Genomic DNA, 18,023 nt, shown 5'->3' on the forward strand with positions numbered 1-18,023 from the left:
ATCAGGGATGGTCTAGACAGTATTTGGTCCTGCCTTGAGGGCGGGGGGCTGGACTCGATGACCTCTCGAGGTCCCTTCCAGTCCTAGTGTTCTGTGATTCTATGAACAAATCTTCAACTTCCCATTCTCAGTACTGTCAACTTGAGGTGGTCAAAAGTCATGAATCAGAGCCCTGAAAATCATGGAAGGTTTAAACATCATGGCTGTGTTTAGACTGGCCAGTTTTTCCGGAAAATCAGCCATTTTTCCGGAAAAACTTGCCAGCTGTCACACTGGCCACTTGAATTTCTGCAAAAGCACTGACTTCCTACTGTAAGAAATCAGTGCTTTTTGCGGAAATACTATGCTGCTCCCGTTCGGGCAAAAGTCCTTTTGCACAAAAGGGCCAGTGTAGACGGCTCAGATTTGTTTTCCGCAAAAAAGCCCCGATCGCGAAAAGGGCAATCGGGGATTTTTTGCGGAAAAGCGCGTCTAGATTGGCACGGATGCTTTTCCGCAAAAAGTGCTTTTGCGGAAAAGCGTCCGTGCCAATCTAGACGCTCTTTTCCAAAAATGCTTTTAACGGAAAACTTTTCCATTAAAAGCATTTCCGGAAAATCATGCCAGTCTAGATGTAGCCCAGGGCTGTGTCTACACTACAAGGAAAAGTCGGAAAAGATACACAAATTGCGGACAGGCTCTTTTCCCGCTTTTCTTCGGAAAGGGGCTTTTCCAACTTTTGGCCTGTCCACACAGGGCCAAATGTTGGGAAAAAACCCTCTTTCGATCCATCCCTTCTTCCTCTCAGAATGAGGTTTATAAGGATGCTGAAAAAATGCGTCTGCTTTTCTGATTTTTTTTTTTCGGAAAAGCAGATGCATTCCATGTACATTCCTTGGTATCCCAGAAAAGCTCCGTAGTCAAGACATAGCCCTGAATTCTACACGTGCTAGTTGTCTCCTGCTGACTGGAGTTGGACTGTCATGCACAGGAACAGTTTATTAGAAATGGGGATGATTAATTTTCTCCCTCCACTCCTGAATATCACTGATGGGGGCTGCTTAACATAACTGAAATATTATCAGTTACATGAATGGTCTAACTAATTTTGACACTACTCATGCCAGTTAAGTTACACATGCACAGGTGTGTGCAAAATCGGGACTTTTGCTCCCACACAGCACACGGTAGGTTTCCGAGTTGAACAGAGGACCTGGCTTGCAACTGTGCAGAGAATGAGACACCTGCCATGTCTGTATTCATTCTCTCTGAATCACAAGAGCATGTAGGCACAGCAGATGGTCTACAACAATGAGGCGATTACGAGTTAATAATTTGCTTTTCATAAATGTAAACATTACACATACGGGAAGTTCAGACAGTCAGTACAAAGAAACTCCTCAGAATACATGAAATTCAGAATGTGGTTTTCAAAAGAACCCAGATAATTTGGTTTCTGAGAATGAAACAGATTTTTTGTATTAAGTTAATGCAAGAGAGGAAATAGCAGAAGGCATCCTTGTGATAAGGGAAGAGTTATGGGGAAGTGAAATCAGCTATAAAAATAAAATAGAAAAAGAGGGAGAAGTTGGCAGTAATTAATGTAAATAGGAGCCAGAGGATTAGCAGAGTTAATCTGCCACTGGGAAAACTTAAAAACCAATACCATTTGCATGTTTGTTTTGTTAATCTTTAACATGCTACGAGTCTGTTGGTTGTTTTTTAAGTTTTTCATGAAAACAGGAAGTTAGGAATTGCAGAACAATAACGTGCAAAAGAGAAGGAAGTAAAACTCTATGTCCTGCAGAGTTAGAGACCATTAATGAGTTGTAAAACTACATTAGAAACAAACAAAACATCCTGACAAATGCTTTGCTCCATTTCCAATTGGGAATGATCATATTACAGGGCATCCCTGCTATAAGTCACTCCGTATACATCCGTTTTGCTCTAAAGTGGTTTAACGTGTGGAGTAGTGGGTAAGACATGGTTAACCATACGGAGCCCTGAAAATAATGGAAGGTTTAAAAATCATAAGTGTTGAACTTTGCATTGGTCTTGGCGTTTTTGAGCCTTACATAGTGTTCTGGCCATGTCTTTAAAACTTTTCACCACAGCCATAAGAAACTGACTTTTTTTGTTAAAAAAAAAATCAAACCTGAGATTCTCACCTAATCAGCTCCTAACACTGAAACTTTAAGCAACATACCAGATACCACAAGCTTTGTGATAAAATACAAGAGGTGCCACCTCTGTGGTCTACGCTTGTTTCTCTCATCATTGAAAGGCAACAAGAAATGCACAGCAGGGCTGTGTCTACACTACAAGGAAAAGTCGGAAAAAGATACGCAAATTGCGGACAGTATCTTTTTCCGCTTTTCTTCTGAAAGAGGCTTTTCTGACATTTGGCCTGTCTACACAGGGCCAAATGTTGGGAAAAACCCCTCTTTCGATCCATCCCTTCTTCCTCGCAGAACGCGTTTTATACGGATGCCAAAAAACACATCGGCTTTTCTGACATTTTTTTCGGGAAAGCAGATGCGTTCCATGGAAGTTCCTTGATATCCCGGAAAAGCTCTGTAGTGTAGCTCCCTGAATTCTATGCGTGCTAGTTGTCCGCTGCTGACTGGAATTGGATTGCCATGCACAGGAACTGTTTATTAAAATTGGGGATAATTCATTTTCTCCCTCCGCTCCACCTCCCCCAGCCTCTTGTTTGTCCCTTATCCTCTGACACTGTAAACCCTTCAAGGCAGATTGTGATACAGGGCGTGGCACAGTGTCCCACTGATTTGGGCTGGCCTCTTTGAGTCTGATCCTGAGATAAGCACATTTAGCACCAAGATAGCATGTAGAGCACATGCGTCGCTATTTAGGCTGAGTCATTGCAGTTGGAGCGTGGCTACTTTGGACTTTTTGTCCAGCATGCAGAAGGGGAGTGAATGGAATGAACAATAAAGAGTCAGGCTTAGTGGTGGTGTCCTTGTGTTTGCTAAGCGTTGTCTTTATTTGATCTTTGGCACTGGGCCGGTAGAACACCCAATTGGCATTGGCCACCGGAAGTGGAATGTGGGAAGAGAGCGGAGAGTCAGATAAGAGCAATGTCTGAGATTCAAGTAGCAGAACACACAATGAATTTGTGCTTTCCATGGGTCCGTGCATTTATCTGCATTCCACGTCGATGGCTGCAAACACCCCCCTTAAAATCCAATAACATGACACACCCACAGCCAAGCAGCATTTTTTCTACTGGTGGTGCCCATCTGCACATGCCTCAGCGCACTAAACAAAATTTATTCTGCACACAGATAGACCACCCCACCCCCCCATTAGAAGGACCATCGGTTTGTGTAAAAACAACAAGCGGTCCTGTTGCCTCTTAGACTAACATGTACCAGGTCATGAGCGTCCATGGGCAAAGCCCACTTCATCCGATGAGTTGGAGTGGATAGTACAGAATCCAGGGGGGTACATAGAATAGCAAAAGCAGTTCCCATTGTAGGACCCGGGTTACGGAAGCCCATTAACTCAGGTTGGATGTGAACATGCAAATATTAAAGGCAGGGGAAATTGCGTCTCCACTGTCCCTCCCTTTCACCAGAGGCGAAAGGTAACAACCCTCTGCAGTTTAGATGCATTCAAGACATGAGGCACATGAGCCAGGCTCTCTTGGCCAATCCACTTAGCTCCTCTGCTTTTAAAGGGCCCTTTGTTCGTTACGCCCCAAAAAAGGAGGTTTACTGATCTGGCGGGAAAAGGGGAGTTTTGTGCAAAAACCCCAGCGCAAAAACGGACCTGCAGAAAATATGCAAATTAGATGGTGACTCATGCAAATTAGTCCTTCATTAGCATATTTTTGTGGAGAACTTGTACCTGCCCTAGAATCTAGTCCCCTCCCACCGCTCTGCCCCCAGGGTCCTACACTCCTGGGAACAGCTGCAATGTTTTGGATTTAACTAGTAGCCTTTTAACCTGGGAACCGCTTAAAAGAAACTGACTTTTGTGGGCTGATTGGCCCGTTTCTTTCCCTGTGTTCGTCATTAAGTCAGAACAGAGAGTCCCAGGGCTGGCAGAGTCCTCAGGAGGTGTCGGGTCCAGCCTCCTGCCCAAAGCAGGCCCAACCCCAACTCAATCATCCCAGCCAGGGCTTGGTCAAGCCGGGACTGAAACACCTCTAGGGATGGAGTTTCCACTCCCTGCCTAGGTTAGGATACTAAGTCAATCCATGAGCATGCTTCCGGATCAGGTCCTATATACATGAGAGGGGGTGTCTCCACCCATCTCCAATTTGTGATTCAGTTCCTGGATCATGCTAGGAGAAGGCCCCGGCCTCCTAGAGGGAGGCAGTGGGGTTCATGCCCTGAGGTAGAAACATTGGTGAAAACGTTGGTTCCCTCTAATTTTCCCCCTCCCCAGTGTGTGTGTGTGTGTGTGTGTGGAATAAATTTTGTTACAGGCACTGAGTGGAAGTGCACCACCAGTTGGAACAGTTGGAACAGCTGCTAGTGGCAATGGGTAATCAGCTGGCGGGTGGCATTTGAATCTCTCTTGGATGGCCTTCCAAGAGCCCAGCTTACAGGGAATGCCGGCTGAGCGAGTTTAGGTGCAGCTGCTAAGCAGGGATTTTGTGAATTTGCAGGGGGGCTTAACATAGGGCAGTTTAGGCACCTAAATCTGGGAATAGGCACCGAAGGGTCTGTCTACACGGCATTGTAAACCCAGCTCTGACTCAGGTCTGAGCCCAAACCCCACTATTGTGCACACGCAGCCCCTCTGTTCCTGAAAGGGCACCCAGAGGGGTAGGAGCTGGGGCAGCCCCAGCCGGGGGCTCCCTTCCCCTGCCTGGCTCCTGGCGGCGTAGCAAGGCGGCCGGCAGGACAGCCCCGGGGGCCTGGCTGGGAGCTGCTGCAGCCGAGCCAGGGCTGGTTAGAGGAGATGGGGAGCCAGCCTAGCATCCGGGGGTGTCTGTGAGCCCCTTTCCCCACCCCTGTTTTTTACCCAGATCCGTAGGGTGCTGCCTAGAACTTTCCCCAAAACTTTGGAATCCATTGGGCATGGGGCAGAAACGTGCCGACGTCCCCCTTGCGTTGACCATGGGGCTTTGCCACCAAGCGAGTCCCAACCAGGTCCAGAGAGCAGCCCCCCGCCTCCCGGTCCCCATGTGCCTAGGGCCGGCTCTCTGCTGGGTCACAGCCACGCTGCTCCTGTGAGCCGCAGGGCCCGGACCCCTGTGGGGGAAGGGCGGCGTTGCCCCACTGCAGGCCAGACGCCGGGTGACGCCAGCTACACAGACGAAAGCAAGCGGGCGCGACCTGGGGTGCAGCTGCAGCAAGAGCTGAGCTGCCGCAAAAGCCAGCAGGGAGCTGTTTAAAAAGCTGTCAGGGTGCTGGGTTGCAACAGGACAGGACCTGTAAGAAAATGTAATTTACGTTCACCCTTGCCTTCAGAGGGAAAATCCTGACTAAAAAAATTCCCTCCAAAGAGGGTTCAGGATGTTTCATGAGACAGATTTGCCACAACTCGAAAATGCCGGCGGTTGAGTCACTGTCCCTGCAGCGCACCAAGGCAATAGCATGACTTTCAAAATGAGTCGTCTTTTATGAGCTTTTTTTAGACTCATTGCCCTGAGGCCCTGGGTCCAAGCCAGCTGGTGTTTATCCACGGTTTAGAGTCTGGATCAGTAAAGCAGGCGTGTCCTGTTTGAACTAGTCCAACGTTCTAATTCACACACATTCACCCCTGGGCTGGGCCCAGCCTCTTTACTTCTAATTCGATACCCGGGGCTTTCTGGTCCCACGGCGCTTCCCAGGAGCCGGGTTCAAGAGTCACCTGGCGGGGTCCCTGCACTGGCTGGGGGGATCCTGGTGGGTCTCACTGGTCACTCTGCAGGAGAGCTCTCCCCTCTCCGCTCAGTAGCTGCTCTCATGTGCATCCCTCTGAACAGCAGCCCCTCCCTTTGCATGTTACGGAAAACAGCCCCTTTCCCAGGCTGCCGGGTGTCCTGGCACAACCAACCCCCGACCTTGCTTCACGTTAGGAGACGAGGAAACTGCAACCACGTTTGGTGGCTCTCGCTCGGAGGGGTTAGGACGAGTTCTTGAAGGAACGGACTTGCAGACAGACACACAGACAGACACATTCATAGCTAGCTAGATAGAGGGGTGTGTGGGGATAGATAGATAGATAGAGGGCCTGGATGGGGATAGATAGATTTACCTGGCATTGCTTGGGTCCTTCAGAGCAGTGGCTGGGGCTCTGGAGGGTGCCGGAGTCGGGACTAGGTCTTGGGGATGTGGGGACTCAGAGCGGGCGGGGGGGTGCAGGTATCAGGGCTGGGGGGACAGAACCCCGCTGGGTGGGAGCTGGGGGGCAGGGTGCTGCAGACAGAGCCGGGAAGGGTCGGGGGGAAGGTTTCTGGCAGGAAGGGGAGGCCGCGGGGGGCTGCTCAGGAGGGGAAGGGAGGCCGGGCCCCAGCCCTGAGCCACCCATCCGGGACCCTCTTTCTCTGAGCCTCAGGCTGCATGGGGGAGGGGACGTGTTACTTCCTCGGGGGGGCTGCCAGGCACAGGCAGCCGTGCCTGGAACTGGATTCCCACACACACCAGGCAGTGCTGGGAAGGCCTGCGGGGGCGAGTCCCTCCGCTGGCGGGGGAACTGCTCCTCACCTGGAATGGCTGAGGGGGTCGCTGAGAAATCTCTGTCTTCGCCTCTGGCCAGGGATTACCCAGGTTGGACCTCCCTGGCCTGGCACCCTTGGGACCGGACTGGTCCCAGGAGGGAGCGTGCTGCACCAGGGGAGCTCTTGGAGGATGGGGTACCAGCCTCCCGGCTGGGCTGCTGCGTTGGTCCCACCGGCCGGCTCCGTTCTACCTCTGCCGCCGGGGCTCTCTCATCCAGCCACGTCCATTGGCCTGAGAGTCCCGGACCGCAGAGGCTCAGCCGGGGTGAGGTGTCTCAGGGGGTGTCTGAGCCCTGGGGTGAGCCGCAGTGTCGGCCTGTTTCCAACTGCCCGGTGCTCACACACACCCCAGAGTGTCAGAGATCTCAACAATCGACACGCCTGGAAACTCTCTCTGGGCCTCGGATCCCCATGTGTAAACACTGGGTACGTCTACACTTGCCCCCTACTTTGAACTAGGAAGGCCAATGAAGCATACCGAAAATGCCAATCAAGCCCGGTATTTAAATACTGTCTGCAATTGGAAACCTGCCCTGTGCGCTCCGCCCTGCTTCCCCATGGATGCGCCAGCCTGCCCCGAGGCCAGTGATTACAAACCGGCAGCCGGCACACGCCGCCCGACCCGCCAACACAACCCCCCCCCCCCCCCCCCTTGGAGACTGGGTTTGGTCACTGCAGTGCGGGAAGGGGGCTAGAAGGGGCAGGGCTGCCCAGAGGAGTCAGGGAGCCTGGGGCAAAGCAATTTCGGGGGCCCCTTCCTGGCACTCCCTGTCTCAGACACATTCTCATTGGGGGGGCCAATTGCCCCACTTGCCCCCCCCCCCCAGCAGCTCTGAGAAGGGGGAGGGGCATTGGGGCCGGCTTCCCCTCCCCTCCTGGCTGACACCTATTCCTGTAGGTCCTACCCAGGCTGCATGGCCCAGGCAAACCCCAGGGTCTGGGGTGCGCTTGGGTGACGCTGCGCTCTGTTCCTACAGGAATCCGTGTCGCAGGTTCTGGGCTGCAGGCTGCACTCATTCTGGTGGGGGGGGGAGTTCCCTTTGGCCCTATTGCCACGCCCCCCTCCCGCCTCTCCAATCAGAGCAAGGGGGCGGGGCGGGACTGGCGGTGCATCCTATAAAAGGGACCTGGAGCGGGGCGCGCGAGCCTATAGCTCTGTGCTCGCAAACGGAGTTAAACCTTTAGCGGCTGCAGGGCGGGTCGCGGCTGCCGAGCAGGTGAGCAGACGGCTGCAGGCGGGGGTACCTGCCGGGGAGGGTGAGGTCCTTGGGGGGGGGGGTCAGGCTGGCACCGCCCCTCCCCTGCATTGTCTCTACGAAGCCAGCTCCTTTGCCCAGCTGGTTGCAGGTGGGGCAAGCCGTGGGCTCTGCTGGGCCCCCCAGAGCTGCCAGATCCCCCCCTCCCAGGACCAGATCTGCCTGGCCCTGTGGGGAGAAAAATCCCTCCTGCAAACAGGGCAGGGCAGCTGCTTCCCTTCCTGCGAGAGACACACTGAGTTTAAACTCCAGTGACTCATTAAATTGCTCACCCAGCTCGTGTGTGTGTGTGTGTGTGTGTGTGTGTGTGTGTGTGTGTGTGTGTGGCTTTTCTATAGGGCTGGGAGGGAGGCTGCTGGATGAGTGCGTGGGGAGGTGTGTTCGGCAGGGGCTCAGCCGAGCGATGAGCAATCTAGCGAGAAAAGTCTGTTTGCTCTTTGCCCGCTGCTTGCAGAAAGCGTCTGTCTCTCTCCCTGTACTTTGCTGGCACGGCCCAGGGGTGATGGGGAGAATGCCAACCCGGGGACATGTCATCCCCCCGGGCAGGGAGAAACGGGCTCCCAGGAAGTGCCCCTCGACTCTTACCATGTCTACACTACAGAGTGGAGCGTCCAGACCTTGAGTGCGTTTGTGCACAGAAAAATTGAAAGAGCAGAGGGGTTTTGCACAATAGGGATACCCCTTTCCACGAGGAAGCACGCCTTTTAGCACAGGCGCTCTTGTGCCAAAAGGGGTGTGTGGATGCAGAATGAGGAGGGGGGTTGTGCAAAAAGAAGCAATTGAAAAAAGCACAGGTACCCTGGCAGCCAGCCTGTAAACGGAGTCCATGCAGTCTGGACGCTCTTGCATTGTGGACGCGCTCTTGTGCAAGAAGTTTTTGCGGAAGACGCCTACAGTCTAGATGTAGCCTTAATGGAGAAACTGCTGCGTTTTCTGCATCCCGGTTCTCTTTCCCTCTCACATGGCATGCCTGGGCTGGGGAGAATCCGCTGTCTCTTGGGAAAGCTGGCAAACATCAATTTCACTCCTCCCCCACCCACAGGCTGTACAAATATTTCTGTGGCGGGTGATCAAAATGCAGATATGGGAAACGAGTCTTCCAAGCTTTGCAGTCACTGTACTTTTTCTGATGAGGATTTACAGTGAAGGAAGAGTAACACCAAATCTGATTGGTCGTTAGTGTGTGAGGTCAGCATTGGAGTTCATGCCTTACCACCCATGACTTGTGGCTCACCACAACCGCTTCTCATTGAACAATTGCCTGGAGCGCTATCAAGTTTGTGTAGCTGTGAAAATTTTAAATGGATGATTGGTGGGCAGGGCATGGATGCTTAAAAATCCCTATTCTCCGTCAAAATGCTAAAGAAATAAACGTTCTGCCGAGCCTCGTTACGGACACAATGAGGACTGGCAATTTAGCAGTTCGCCTGCCCTGCACTCCATTCCCTGCGCTGATTAAGCCTCGTTTGGAGTATTGTGTCCAGTTAATGGGCTCCACATTGCAAGAAAGATGTGGAGAAAGTCCAGAGAAGAGCAAGAAGAATGATGAAAGTCTGGAAAGTATGAGCGATGACTGAAAGAATTGGGCTTGTTTAGTTTGGAAAGGAGAAGACTGAGGGGGGACATGAGAGCAGCTTTCAGGTATCTAAAAGGGTGTTACAAGGAAGAGAGAAAAATTGTTTCTCTTGACCTCTGAGGATAGAACAAGAAGCAATGGGCGTAAACTTCAGCAAGGGAGGTTGAGGTTGGACATTAGGAAAAACTTCCTACCTGTCAGGGTTGTTAAACACTAGAATAAGTTGCCTAGGGAGGTTGTGAAATCCCCATCCCTGGAGGTACAGTAACTACTCATTTAACACGTGCCTGCTTAACACGTTTTTGCAGTAGCACCTTTTTATTTTTAGGGAAAGTTTTTTTTGAATAACATGACAGTCCCCGAAATAACACAAAAATAATTAAGTGCAGCCTACTTCGCACGGCGGTATACGTTGGTGAAAACAGTGGTAATACGCATGAATGGATGAATACACGTGGTCACAGCGCTCCTCTGCTCATTCACGGGTTTATCTTTGTGTTTTAACAAACCGCAGTGACTTGTGTTGCTAGAGATCTAATGCTGATGTTAATGACCCAGCACCAACAAAAAATTGACTTTGCCACCTGAAATGCAACCCCCACTTTTCCATTATTTTTAATGGGGAAAATTGACCCCACAGAGCATGTTTTCGCTCAGCACAAATATTTTCAGAAATGCATCGATAGTGTTAAGTGAGGAATTTCTGTACAGGCGCCTCTCAGGGATGATCCAGACCAGGCCAGCGCAAAATACGGCCTGTGGGACGAATCTGGCCCACCAAGGCAGCAGAGAGCCCCAGGCAGGCTCCGTACCTTGCCCCAGGCAGAAACCTGGCTACAGGGCTCCCTTTCTGTTTTAAAACTAGGTTTCTGGCAAGAAACTGGCCAATGGGAGCTGCGTGTTGGAATAACAGGCAGCTCCGAAGAACCAGCTCCCGCCGTCTCTTGGCCCACAGCCTGCTTCTGCTGTGCTAAAAGCATAGGCGAGCTGTAAAAAAAATAATTTGTGTAGTTAGCTGCCTTTGTGTCTGTTTATTGCCAGATTGAAATGCGATTTCAGACCATTTCCACTAAGGAGGTGGGTGTTGTCAAACCTGTCTTGCCAGGGCTCTTGTTCTGTTCCCCCAAAAGTGCAGTCTGAACCCCTCCCTAATTCACAAAGGCACCGCATTCCAATCTGACAGCAGGGAATAGGTTTTCACACCAGGCGTGGCTGACCTGTGGAACTCCCTGCCACAAGATCCCATTGATCTTTTTTGACTCCTGCCCGACTCTTTACATTTCTAAGGATGATGGGGCCGTCCTGAGTGATAACCGTCAGTACTGCACAGTAACACAGAGTGGGAAGGTCTCCCCAGAACGTTCTGTGGCAAGATACAAGCCCCAGCTTCTAAGCAGTGGGGGTGTGGGAGGGACGGGTGATTCCATCACTGTCCGGTACAGCAGTTTCCTGCCCCTCCTGCTGATCATTCCTGCTGTTCAGGTGTGACAGGTGCAACTCTACACTCAGACATCACCAACCAGAGCTGCAGGGGGTGGGGGGTAACCCCAGTGGGGCACTGGCTCATTTCACCAGCTGGGGGGCAAGGCTCAGGTATTTGAGTGGGGCTGCCCCAGGTCACACCTGCCGGGGGGCTGGCCCCACTCTCTGTCCATGGGACTGGCCCCATCCCGCTTGCTCCTCCCTGTGTGTGTCAGGGGCTTTGGGAGACTTCAGCCGACAATGGCTCCAGAGACCAGGACAGCCCCGGTTCTGTCGGCTCCACCTGCCCCGGCTGGGGAGATAAACCAGCGACACCAGCCAGCCCCAGTGACCTGGCAATTCTCTCCACAGGAACCTGCCTCCCCGCCGGGCGCCAGGGAAGAGACACGGAGCTGGGATCCTTCAGCACCTGCAGCTGGTTTGATCGGTGCCTGCCGAGGCTGGGCTGGCTGTGGGGATAAAAGCAGCACCCAGGGGAGCTTTGGAACAGCTCGCTGGAACCCGGCTCAGCCCCACCCTGGCTGGTCGGGGCATTCGGGCCAAACTCCCCATCCAGTGATATTGGAAGGGGGGTTTCCCTGATCACCCCACGTAGCCAAACTACTCGCCGCACTGAACTTGTGAGCTGCTCTGAGGGTCTCCTTTCCATAAGGCTCTGCCGGACCCACAGTGACCACGGCCCATAGTTCCTGGCTGTGGAAGGATGGTTCAGACAAACATGGCCACGGATCTCTCAGACCCCCGAAAGATGGAGAACGGGGAGACAAGGTCAAATCTACTCCCAAATGGCACCGCGCACAAGGATGAGAAGTTTTCAGGTCAGTCTCTTTGGGGTCCTTCTACACCTCCCCGTCCACGTGGAACCCGTATTAACGTGGGCCTTGGTCTCCCTCTAGTGGCTGATCGGTATGAAAAGACAGAAAACAGTTACCGCCTTCCAGGGTCGGCACAGAGGCTTGGGGTGTGTCTACACACCACCGTTATTTTGAGATAACGCGATCGTCTGCACAGCCATTCCACTATTTTGAAATAATTTTGAATAACGGGCAGCTTACTCTGAAACTTGTAAACCTTCATTCCGCAAGGAATAACGCCTCTTCTGAAATAGCTATTTCAAAATAAGGCGTGTGTAGACACGCCTCTGCTGCTATTTCAAAATAGCCCCTCCCCAGGGCCATTCTAAATTATTCCTCCTGGGGCTCTAAATCGAGATGGGCTGTCTTAGACTGATTTTGAGGCTTCCCTGCAGTGTAGATGCACTATTTTGGAATAGCTCTTCTGGAATAATTTATTCCGAAATAGCCGTGCAGTGTAGATGTAACCGTGGTCTATACTAGACCAGGTCAGCTTAAGGTACGCAACTCCAGGTACAGAAAATGCATAGCTGGAGTGGGCTTAACTTAAACCGAGCTGTGTTGGCTTCCCTTCCTCTAGCAGAAGGCCGAGTACTGGACACCAGCAGGGATAGCCCTCGGCGCTCGATTTACAGGTCTATACTAGACCTGCTAAATCAAATGCTAGAAGATCGACCTCCAGAAGTCGATCTTGCACGAAGTATAGATGTGTCCACAGATCCTTCTATCTCAGTCCCTCCGTATTCACCTCACTTCCTCCTAGTCTTGGATGAGCTGGTCAAATTTCCTTCAACTTCTGAGTGGAAGTGGGTTTCTTTAACAAGAGATTTCTACCCTCTCCCCGTGAATCCTTTTGGTCCGATGTTTTCATGGCTTCACATGGAACCCTGACCCGTCTTCCTTTCCAACAGACAAGTTATTGTTTGCGGGAGAGGGGAGGGGAAGACATTTTTGTGTTTGAAACCAGGAGACGAATCCAGGAAATGTCGGGGTCTCCTCTCCCTTTGCAGAGAACTCTGTCTCCGGGCGGAGTTTAAAGGGAAAACACTGTTGAAACCCACTTTTTTTTTTAAGTTGAAAGCCTCCCCTCCCCCTCAATTTGGAGTGAAAATTTTCACTTCCTGCTCTTTGCAAGATATCCTTCCCCCTCCTTAAAAAAACAAAGAAACAACCCGGCTGCACCTGTTACTAATAGTTCAGACCCCGCCCCTCCCAGCCAGCAGCATGCGCATGAACGGCGATTTCTCTTGCAGGTTTGTGGTTTCGGTTGAAAGCGTTGGCCCAGCGCTGCGCGGTTCTGAACCTGCTTCTCGTTCTTCTCCAGGCCAGCCTGGTCGTCATCCTCATCATCATCCTCGCGGCCCGGCCAGGTGAGTGCGGTGCCCGCACGGGTCCCCTCTCTGCGCCGCGCACTCAGTGCTGGAAATGCCAGAAGCCCACCCAATTTCTCCCCCCTCACCTGCTGCCCCCCTGCCCCCATTGCTTCAGCCCTCACATCTGACTTTGCTGAGCCCTGGGCTTTGCTGTGGGGTCTGCCCCCGCCCCCCTCAAATTCCCACCAGCTGTTGGCTCATTCGGCCATTTCCCCCACATGTGGCTACCCAGGGCTGGGAGTCATGGTGTTGTCTCCTCCTCCTCCCCTCCCGTCGGGAGGAACATTTAGGGTCACGGTGCTCAGTGCTGTTCCACGGATGCCACATCAAAGGCTGGGCCATTTCTGTGGCTAGATCCCATCCTTCCCAAAATGTTAGCACCCCCTCAGGGACACACGTTCAAGCTACATCTACGCTGCCAGCTTTCTCTGCCCAAATTATGCTAATGAGGGACTCATTTGCATGCGTCGTAATCTCATTTGCCTATTTTCTACCGATCCATTTCTGTGCAAAAACAAGCCATGTGGGTGTTTTCTTTTTGCGCAAAACCCCCCCCTTTTTCCGCAAGAACGGTACACCGCCTTCTAGGGGGCATAAGGATCTTGCGGAAAAAGTGGGAAAAACCCCAGTGCAAAAACGGATCGGCAGAAAATATGCAAATGCTATCACGACTCATGCAAATGAGTCCCTCATTAGCATATTTGTGCAGAGAAAACTCGTAGTGTAGACGTAGCCTCACTCCCCTGCTTAGACCATGACTAGCGAGCGCGGTGTCGGCAGGGAGCAGGGGAGTGGGAGGAGAGAAAAAAATCTCTGGGTAATGTCAGGCTGGGCACAAATCTCTCACCCTGCTGCTTTCTCCTCTCCAGACAGGATATCTGAGCCATCTCCAACGGCTGCTGCCTGCTCTGTGACTGCCTGCCCCGATGGCTGGGTCGGGTACCGGGGGAAGTGTTACTATTTCTCAGAGTCTGAAGCAACCTGGACCGACAGCCAGAAGAACTGCTCAGCCCACGGCGCCTCCCTGGCTGGGATTGACACGCAGCAGGAAATGGTGAGACTGATTCTGGGCTGCACGGGGTGGGGGTGGCAAAGGCTTGGCCTTGATGCTTGAATTTAGGGCAACTTCCCCCAGCCCAGAACAGCTGGAGCTCTGAGTGCTCTGTCCACACCCCATCCTCCCCACACGCCGGGCACGGAGTCGGAGCCATGTGGGGCTAATGTGCCTACCCCCTATTCCCAGGGAATTCCCAGAGGGGGATCCAGATGTTTCCCAGCCCCTTGTATGTGAGAAGAGCAGCCTTGCTAGTCCAGGCATTTTAAACTCAACAATCAGGACCCCCCCAAACCATGCAACTGGTTTTAAAACAGCCATGAGGGCTTCTAATTTTTCCAGTGTCAGAGCTTTTGGGGGCTCACATTTTCAAGTTTCTCGGCAACCACGAGGGCTAGAAACCTAGGAAAGACGAGGGTCTCCTGTAATCCCGGGACTCCAGGCTCTGTGGTGTTACGAAAGCCACCAGCCAGGACACAGGTCGCAGTAAATCACGGGGTTGGGTCAGGAACAGGAGTGTTTAATGGCCTGGGATGCAGCTGGGCAGCAGAGCCAGGAGGCTGCTAAATACCAGCGCTGGTCGCAAATTAGCATGTCCAGCCTAAGGGAAATTTGGGATAAAAACAAACGTCAAAGCATCGGACCCAGGACGAGAGGCTGAAATAACTCCGCTTGCAATGTTCCATTCGGCTCCAGCCATATAGGAAACCGTCTGTGTGACAGGGTGGGACTCACCTTTCGGGAGGGCGCCCCCCTCTGGTCGAGCACAGTCGTACAGCATCCTTGGCAACACAGCCCCCTGGCCAAGTCGCACACCCCGTGTGCAATCACACAAACCTTCCAGGGTGCACACCTGACTCGCGTCCTTTCCTCCTTGTGACAGGATTTCATAAGGCGCTATAAAGACCCCAGCTCCAGGTATTGGATCGGGCTCCGGCGGGAACCAGGCCAGCCCTGGAGATGGACCAATGGCACCGTATTCAGTGGCTGGTGAGTTTTCCCCCACTTCTCCTCCCGATCTTCCCTGGCCAGCCCCGCTGCCCCCGTCAGCCCTGCTTCCGGCAGCCAGTTCTCCCCTCCTCCTCCTGATTTCCTCTGGCCAGCCCCGCTGCACCCAACCCTCACCCCGCACCTCAGCCCTGCTTCCCACTGGCCAGTTCCCCTGTCTGATCTCCTCTGGCCAGCCCTGCTGGCCCCGACGACACCCCCCCCCCCCCCCAGCCTGCTTCCCTCTGGCTGGTTCCCCCCTCCAATTTCCCCCGTCCAGCTCCACTGCCCCCAACGACCCCCCCTCTCCCTTGGCCAGCCCTGCTTCCCACCAGCTGCCCCTCCCCTCACCTCCTGGCCAGTCCCCCTGCCCCCATCTGAGATCAAGTGGGTCCAGTAATTTTTTTTAACTCACCTGGTAACTTTATGGTTAACCCCATGACTGAGGCCACTTCCTGCCGGGGCTGGGGAAGTCTGGTTCCTGGGGCCCCCCCAGGCAGGCTCTGTGGTTTTGGGGCGCATGGCTGCGCTAATCGCCGGGTGGGGCGGCTCGTTGTGTGTTGCAGGTTTGCGATAGCGGGCGGCGAGTGGTGCGCGTTTCTCAGCAACGGCCATTGCGGCAGCTCGCACTGCTCCGGGGAAGGTCGCTGGATCTGCAGCGAACCCGCCCGGAGCCCAGAAGGCGGAGTCAAGTCACCGCAGCCCGAATGAGGCGACCTGGTCCTGTCCGTGGGGCTGTCCCAAGTGGCCACAGTGTGCAAGGCACGTGATGTGCTGGCAAAGGGGGACAGCCCCAGCATCAAGGCAAGGAGACACTCGCTGGAGGACAGCACAGAGCTCCCCTCCCCCAGGGGTGTCTGCCTCCTGTTGGCCCGTGTGAGGGCTCCAAGGAAAAAGAGCTGAGCGTTTGCGGACAGCTCATGAGCTGATGGGATGGAACCAAAACCCGTGTCCCTCCCCGGCTGAGGGCAGCCCCTGGGTTCAGGTGTAATGTCGTCTTGAATCATGGGTAGTGTGAACGGTTGGCATGAGTGAATCTACAGAAAGTGAGCTCAAGAGAGGCCGTGCTGACGTCCAGAGGATTATGGTTCCTTTACAACTTGGAGAGAAAGGACTGTGGAAATAAAAGAACTGTGTATGTGGCTGAGGCAGCGTTCCCAGCACTGCTGTCATGATGATGAGGGTTAGCCAGCAGCCTGGGGATTAAGGGGTTAACTACACCTAGCCAGGTGGAGTGACCAATAGGAATGTAGGTGGGACTTTTCAAACTGGGACAAAGGAATATGGGTTTTTGTCCTTTCTCCTTTTGTCTCTCTGGGAGAGTGCTCTGCAGCTACAGAGAGGGACAAGCATGTCTCTCTCTCTCTCTCTCTCTCCAAGACACCAGTCTTCATTTTCTGTAAGTAGGGTAAAGTTTAGGTAGTTTCGTTAGGCTTTCTTGTTTTAAGGGTTGGGTGCGGGATCTGAGATCTGGCCCTGCTTAAAAGATGTTTTGGCTTTTCTTCGTAACTAAGTTCTAGGCCCATGGAGTTTCTCCATGAGTATATTTTGTTACCTCCTATCTAGTCATTATGGTTGCAACAGGAATAGTGTTGTAATAATAAAAGTTCTTTCTTTTCTTTTCATTAACCTGGCAGTGGTTAATGGTGTGCCCTGATTTTTATTTTAGAGGTGAGATTTCCCAAATGATCTTTCCCCTGATTTCTTTATCAACATTTGGGTGGTGGCAGCGGAAGTTTTATTCCCAAGATCTAGGTTTTTAAGATCTTGGGGGGAAGTTTTATACCAAAGCCTGGTAGAGAAGGCTTTGGGGTACACTTGCTGGCCCCCACTTCTGCATTTATCATGCCAGAGTGGGGAAGGAGCATGACACCTGCCAGATAAAAACAAGTAACAAGGGAAGAATCTAACCAAGGACAGATCATTGTTTCACACGCGTGGTGAGGCAAGCTGTGCAGACACCGGATATTCTCGATCAGTTGTGGACACACCAGTAAGGAGAAGGGGGTGTCACTAACGGACATTATCCCACCTGGACTGTATGCAACCCGTGGATGGCATCTCACTGGACTGGCCCCTGCCGAGGGGATGTGTACCACACAATTTTTCCCCCATCAGTTGGAGTCCATCGATTCAGCATATTGGGGTGACGTGCACGTCAGACTTCCGCCTCAACCAAATTAACCAACATTACCTGGGGTCTGGCCAGCCCAAGAGGGTGAGTGTGTGTTAAATTGAATGAAGAATTAGGCTGCTAAATTGGATTAAAGCTTAGATGTAGATAGTTCGTTATCCATTTAAATATTGCTTTTAATGCCCTTTCAGGCTTGTGATGCCTTTTTAATGCGGTTGTAATTGCTTAGTACTAAATATGCATATATAGAGAGAGCTTTTAAAACTGCTCCTGAGTGCAATAAAACGTTGTTTAAGATACCGTGAGACTCTTCTGTTCTGTGAATGCTGAACCTAATGGGTAGTGATACAGCTTGATCCACCGGATCACAGCGCCCCCTTGTGGCAATGACAGCTGGAGCCTGCCCCTTCACATCCCTCCCTGGACCTCGGTTGGCTGCGACCTTTTCCCAGCCACAGGTGCCCACAATGCAGTCTTTGTCAACCGACAGCCCAACACCCCAGCAACAGTCGGACAGGTGAGACGCACAACAGCCATCGGCCAGTCCAGGCAGCTGCTCTGCCTCTCACGGACTGCCGGCTGGGAGAGGACTTAGCTCCTGGACTCTGGTCTGGGGCCCAGAAAAGAACCTTTTTGACTCAAGCTTGCA

At 52.6% G+C, this 18,023-nt stretch overlaps 1 protein-coding gene across 1 annotated transcript; it reads left to right on the forward strand.

Moving 5' to 3' along the window:
* Positions 1-7,790: 7,790 nt before the first annotated feature.
* On the forward strand, positions 7,791-17,913 carry LOC142823135 (C-type lectin domain family 2 member B-like). The gene is made up of 6 exons (XM_075913539.1): positions 7,791-7,875; positions 11,324-11,790; positions 13,080-13,196; positions 14,069-14,253; positions 15,137-15,243; positions 15,807-17,913. The coding sequence occupies exons 2-6, from the start codon at positions 11,676-11,678 to the stop codon at positions 15,949-15,951; spliced, it is 669 nt and encodes a 222-aa protein (XP_075769654.1). The 5' UTR covers positions 7,791-7,875; positions 11,324-11,675; the 3' UTR covers positions 15,952-17,913.
* Positions 17,914-18,023: the final 110 nt, after the last annotated feature.

This window comes from Pelodiscus sinensis, chromosome 32 (assembly GCF_049634645.1).
Source record: "Pelodiscus sinensis isolate JC-2024 chromosome 32, ASM4963464v1, whole genome shotgun sequence".
Lineage (NCBI taxonomy): Eukaryota > Metazoa > Chordata > Testudines > Trionychidae > Pelodiscus > Pelodiscus sinensis.

Bases quoted from the DNA above. Each gene is read 5' to 3' on its own strand.
- LOC142823135 (XM_075913539.1), top strand. From the start codon at position 11,676: ATGGTTCAGACAAACATGGCCACGGATCTCTCAGACCCCCGAAAGATG. The intron at 13,197-14,068 runs GTGAGTGCGGTG...TCTCCTCTCCAG, and splicing joins CATCCTCGCGGCCCGGCCAG to ACAGGATATCTGAGCCATCT. The intron at 14,254-15,136 runs GTGAGACTGATT...TCCTTGTGACAG, and splicing joins TTGACACGCAGCAGGAAATG to GATTTCATAAGGCGCTATAA.